The sequence below is a fragment of the Bison bison genome, unplaced genomic scaffold (assembly GCF_000754665.1).
Source record: "Bison bison bison isolate TAMUID 2011002044 unplaced genomic scaffold, Bison_UMD1.0 scf7180017864118, whole genome shotgun sequence".
NCBI classification, from domain to species: Eukaryota; Metazoa; Chordata; class Mammalia; order Artiodactyla; family Bovidae; genus Bison; species Bison bison.
The window spans coordinates 1,617,959-1,624,392 of NW_011494690.1; the positions used below are offsets into that span (position 1 = coordinate 1,617,959).

General features: G+C 36.0%; 1 protein-coding gene across 1 annotated transcript in view; it reads left to right on the forward strand.

The window, feature by feature from the left end:
- The window catches only part of DMXL2 (Dmx-like 2), a gene marked incomplete at its 5' end in the record, with an annotated part of 169,766 nt that overhangs the window by 99,300 nt on the left and 64,032 nt on the right, over positions 1 to 6,434 (forward strand). Inside the window, 2 exons of the mRNA XM_010839555.1 lie at positions 3,720 to 3,809; positions 6,264 to 6,381. Coding sequence (XP_010837857.1) covers positions 3,720 to 3,809; positions 6,264 to 6,381 — 208 coding nt within the window. The remainder of the gene's footprint in view (positions 1 to 3,719; positions 3,810 to 6,263; positions 6,382 to 6,434) is intronic.

Sequence of the window (6,434 nt, forward strand, 5' to 3'; positions counted from 1 at the left end):
GAGCAACTTTCGGTTTGTTTATACACTGGAAATTGTAGGATCTCTAGAATATAACAGTATTATGCCCTCTCTCAGTAGATTATGTCTTGTCAGTCATGCCACATTCTTTGTATGTAATTAACTCATATTGAGCTTTCAATTAAATGTCAGTCTTTTTTTTTTTTTTTTTTTGCCAGCAAGCCATCTTATATTTGTGCATTTGAATTTGGGACTCAAATATAGACTTACTTCCCTATTGCGTTTCACTCAGTAGTACAGGTGTTTAGCATCTTTTTGAATCCAGATTCCGTTATTTGTGTTACTTCCGTATGACTTACATCATCAGCCTGTTCGATGAATGTTGTTCTGCGTTTTCATCTAAGTCAATTAGACGAAATTCAGATGTAATTTCTGAATTTTATTACAGAAATGTTAAATGTACTGGGCTGAAGAAAGGACCTAGCAGTATACATTTGAAATCTTTCTCCATTTTTTATTGTCTAGAATATTTCTTCAGCTTGTCCCAAGTATTTGCATGAGTCAGCTTGTCATGCAAATAAAATGCACCCTGTCTGCCAAATCTCTTGTAGTCAAAAAAGGAAGTCAGATTTGTATGAGATTGTTTTAATGTATAGTAGATTGTGTACCCTGATGTCTTTTGATGACTAAAATGAACTAAATAGACATCAGACTCTTTATTCCAGCTTACAGAAGTATGCTCTTTTCCTTTTTGAAAATTATAACATTTGTCTGCTTCTTGTCTTTTGGCTGTGGCAATCCCCATAATTTCTGAGAATATACTCTGTGGTTCATTCTTCTCATTGGCAAAATGTATCAATAACCTGGGCATTATTTTTCCAAGAAAATAGAAATTTCATTTAGAGCAGATGAATACGTTCTTGGAATTTTAAAATTTATCTTGGTCTTCTGCTCCAGTGTGGTTACAAATGTACTTTTTTCTTAAACCTTCCATTTTAATTTTTTTAAAGTTAAAATGTAGTATTTATTCACTGTAGAAAATTTTTGACCCTTTCTACTTTCATAAGCTAAATTCTTGAACAGAAGACTCTAGAGACAGGACTTCTCTGGTGTTCCAGTGGTTAAGAATCCACCTGCCAATTCAGGGGACATGGGTTCAATCCCTGGTCTAGGAAGATCCCATGTGCCCTGGGGCAACTAAGCTGGTGTGCCACAGCTACCAAAACCCCACACTCTAGAGGCTGTGCTCTGCAACAAGAGGAACCCCTGAGTGCTGCAGGCAAAATTAAAAAACAAAAAGAACACATTCCAATGTTGTGAAAAAAAATCTACTTATCTAATTTTCTCTATATGTACTTTTTTTTTTTTTCCATGTAAAGTAACATATTCTTAAGTCCTAAGAATTAGAATGTAGGCATCTTTTGGGGCCATTATTCTGACTACTACAGCACACTAATTTCATGTTCAAAATGAAGATATGAAAAATTAACTGAAATGCTTTAGATTTTGAATTGCTCACTGGAGAAAAATAATGTTATGTGGATAATCTTTTTTACGAAAACCAGCCACTGACTTGGTTTTTAAATATTTTGATAATTTAAGTCTTATAGAAATTTCATCTGAAATAGTTTTAAGTGACATGCAGTGTCAGTAATTTGTAATATAAAGTCAGCATTGTATTTGGATTTTCTAGAACCAATTCACAAGTTTTGCTTAGTGTAGTCTTACCCATACTAAAAGTGGACTTGGGAACTTAAAAAAAAATCCAGTCACAATGTTGCAAAAAGAAGTTTTGGTAAGCTGAAGTTAAATTATTTTTGGTAAAAATAAATTTAAAATGATTTTGTGAGTTTCAATATACTACCTTTCATTTTTTAATGTTTTTCAACCGCTTTAATGTTCTGAAAAAAATTAACCTTAAAAAAAAGTATGAAAACATGTCTGTGTAATTTTACTTTTGTCTTAGGCTCCAATATGGTTCATCAAGACACTGTTGGATCCTGTATTAAAACATTTGCTACTTTTTCTTCATTATTATTTACTGTATTAATTTTTATTTAAAAATATTGCATTAAGAATTTATTTATCTTGATTTTTGAGCTTTTGATGACCCCTTAAAATTGAAGGTGACATTGAGTGGGATCCTGTAGTGTTGAACAAGGCATTCAGTATGTTTGTTCGTTATAGTGCTGGCAGATAGATATTCCTGCAAGGGGATCTCAACCATGGCTATATGTTGGATGCAGCTGAAGAGCTTGTAAAATGCCTGATGGTCAGATTGTACCCAAGAACCAATAAGTCAGTATCTACAAGTGGGACCTAAGCACCAGAGATTATTCAGTGTGCTGAGAACCGTTGTTCATAGTTGAACCGTAGTTCAAGGCTGAGAACCATTGATCTGCAACAGTACTTCTTAAACTTCAGCATGCCCGTGAATCATCTGGAGAGCTTATTAAAATAAACATGTATTAGCTTTGGAGTCTAAGAGACTGCGTTTGTAAAAAGCTGCTGCTCCAGTGACCACACTTTTAAGGAGCAAAGATTCATGGTGTGTTAGAGAAATTCCGGTGTTCTAACCTCACTAATTGTAGGTCACAGTTGAGTCCAGCTTTCAAATGGACAAACCCAGCAGACTGTTGGCAGCACTTCCAGGTGTCTTAACTAACATTTAAAATCCTGAATCTTGGGTGAATGTACCCATAACAATAAATTCATCCCTTCCCAAGCACTTATTTTGTTTTTGTCTGATAACCCTAGAATCTGTTCCCATGCATGCCCTCTGGAGTTCTGCTGATATAAATTGGAAAGATCCTACAATTGCAGTGTATATTGCTACTTTCCCATAGCTAACCTTGTACTTATACCCTGGGCTAAGCTGGGATCTTACTGCTCTGAGTGTTCTGAAGGCAGTAAGAGTGGAGGTAGTACTGAGGAGAATGGGCATCTCCATGAGAAGTAATTGCTTCAGGTGAAGTTACTGAAAGGTTTCTGTGCAAGAGAGGGCTGCTTGGAAGGAGAAAGAAGGAAGACTGCGTTTTATTTATTTATTTTATTTTTTAGCAGAAAGATTTTGTGGTTTGGGGATCCAGAGTTAGACTTCCTCTGTTTACACATCTCCATCCCAAGTCACAGAGTCCCACTTCTTCTCATCATTTGCCCCTATTGTTGAGGGCAAGTACAAGCCCTAGCAAGATTGTACTTTTAAATAGCATTGTAGATCTGCAGCCATCCACATAGGCACAGGGCCATGTCCTCAGCCAGGTCTGTGTTGGACCATTAAGGTTGCTAAATAAAGACATGTTCAAAGAACTAGATGTCTTGAAATTGTATACTGCTTGTGTAATGGTGGCTCAGATGGTAAAGCGTCTGCCTGCAATGTGGGAGATCTGGGTTCGATCCCTGGGTTGGGAAGATCTCCTGGAGAAGGAAACGGCAACCCACTCCAGTACTCTTGCCTGGAGAATCCCATGGATGGAGGAGCCTGGTAGGCTACAGTCCATGGGGTCTCAAAGAGTCGGACATGACTGGGTGACTTCACTTTCATTTTTACTTTATGTAATCACTGTAGGTTTTTCTGCTTATTTAATTTTAAATATGAGAGTGAGTATAAAAAGTTGAAATATTTCTTTGAATTTGTGAATTGCTATTGTAAATCAGTGAATATTTAGAAGAGCCTTAAATATCCAAGATGCTGTGTCATACTGACAGTAGATTCATATATTGTTGACTATGAACCTTCTCTTTCTTTCTTTTTTTAACAGAAACTTATTGGAGAAGTGTTTAATATTGTGAGCCAACAGTCAACTGCTCGACCTGGCTGTATTATTGAACTTGATGCAATAACCAACCAAGTAAAAACGTGTTTGTGAATTGGTGATATTAATTTGCTTTATCCCAGAGTGCTTTACGGGCGTATGATACACAGTTGAACCTCGAATGTGGGAATTAGAGGCACTGACCCTTCTCACTATAGAAAATTCACTTATAACTTAACAGTCGGCTCTCCACGTCCTCAGTTCTGCATCTGTATATCCAACTAGCTGCAGATCATGTAGTACTGTAATATTTACTATTGAAAAAATTCCACCGAAGTGGACGTATGTCATTCTTACATGTTGTTCAGAGGTCAACTGTATTTCATTCAGAGAATAATTCTGTTGTTTGATACTAAATATACCCAACTTCTTTTGATTTCTGTAGTCAAAATTTACAATGCTTTATGTACAGTCCAGCTGCACAGAGGCTCAGTTTGTGGTTTTTCTCTTTTTATTGTTACTTACTTCAGCTCAGTAGATGCCTTTGGAGTGTTTGGCTTGTTAGGCTGAGTATTATATATTATTTATGAGATCCATTAAAATGAAGATAGAAGTAGGATCAAAGCATACATTTACTCTCTAATCATAGATCTTTGATGTGGGCGCTGTTCTTCCCTAGTTGACTTAGGAAAGAAGGAGAATGCTTTTGTCTATGGGGAGTTTGTAAACCCCATAGCCCTCAGGATATTTGTTTCTTCAGGGCAGGGTCATGTTTATGGACTGAAGGGGATAGAGTAGTATATTCATTCCAGATATGAAAAAAGGTTACTTTGGTGAGGAAGTTGCCAACAATTTTCAAACAAGGAAATGAAGAAAGAGCTGACCATATTTAAAAACAAATACATAATTAGGTCATTATTTTTTCATAGTCCCTTGCACATTATGTCAGGCAAAATTTCCACCACTGTAGAGAAATGATCACATCAGCTCTTGGCAACAGAAATGTGGCTGCCAGACTCAAGTTACTAATTTCAGGAAAGCCTTAACCTATAATTTCCTTTTTTTACTCCATAGGGATATGGGAGAAGAGTGTATTAGCTTCATTCCCGTGAATGTCTTAATTTTTAGTGAACTGGCTGTTAAAATTCATTTCCCCAGCGTACCCCCTTCTCTACTCTTCACTATGGTATATTATTACAGACCTTTTTCACTTAGCATTTCGATTTTTACTTCATTCTTATTGAAGATTTTTTTTTCCCTTTCCATTTGTGGCTATCTTTATCACAAGGGCTGGTAAACTGCAAGCACTGACAAATGACTTACGCTTATAAATTACAAACTTTAAAACTCATTCTACATTTGTTTCCAGTGTGCTGTATTATTTCTGTGTACATAAAGGTGTCACCCTTCCCTTTTCTCACATTTGGGCATCCCTGGTGGCTCAGTGGTAAAGAAGCTGCCTTCTAGTCAGTCCCTGGATTGGGAAGATCCCCTGGAGAAGGAAATGGCAACCTACTTACTCATGGACAGAGGCGCCTGGCAGAGTACAGTCCATGGGGTTGCAGAAGGTTGGATACAACTTAGCGACTACACAACAACAGCAACATTCTTCTTCCTTGGAGGAGATGACTGTTTATACTTTGACTGCGAAGGGATTTTTTTTTTTTTAGTGTTTCTATATAGAGAGACATAAAAATACCTTATAATTTTCATTAAAAATTTGTTGGTCAATCTGATCAATAGTCCTTTAATTTCCTTCTACTATGAAAGGAGGCTGATTTGCTTTATACCCTAAGATTGTAGCCTATCCATTGAGTGCCAGGATTATCACAGTTGCTTCCCTTGCTTGAAATCCATGGGACAGCCGTCTAATTAATTGTCTTGACCTACTTCCACAATAAGTTTGTGTTTGGATTTAGCCTTTCTTTGAATTTCAGTTCACTTTTGTGATTCTAAGTAGCTATTTGTGATCATCTGTACTCTTCTTCTCTGTGTGGTCCCACATGATTATGTAACATCAGCTGATTGTGATGTTTCGTCCATTCTTTTAGAAATCCTCCTTACTTAAATGTAGATACATTTTTTCACAGATGTGTCATTCCCACTGGCTGTTATGGGATCCTTCATAATTCCTACTAGACAGATTTTTTGGAAGTACTTTGCGGAATTTTCTGGGTTTTCTTTTTCTGGTTCTCAAGTGGAATAAGAAAAAGGAACCTGCAGTAGTGTGCTTAATATGGTCTGCATGGCCTTCTCCATCTGGTCTTGAAACCTGTTTTTTTTTTTTTAATTTTTTTTTTGCAGTATTTTTTTTCCGAGATGCAAACCTGTTGATTTGTTTTTATTAGTTTCACAGTTCTGCTATTGACTATAGAATATTTGAAAGTAATTTATCTAATGATTTTTTTCTCTTGTTTTTCCCACTATACTTTGTTATTCTATAAAGAATAGAAATTGTTGGATTTATTTCTTCTACATTAGGGTTCTTGGAGAGGTAGTGTAAGATATGGAATTGCAAAGATAAAACTTTACTTTTTTTCATATTTGTAGTGTGGCTCAAATACACAGTTGCTTCATGTGTTTCAAGAAGACTTCATTAGAGGATATAAACCACATAAGGAAGATATGGAAAAAAAGGAAACAGAAATATTTTTTCAACCATCCCAAGGTATTTTTAAAAATAGTCTTGAGTGTGATACCTTAATCTTAAAAAAACTCTAA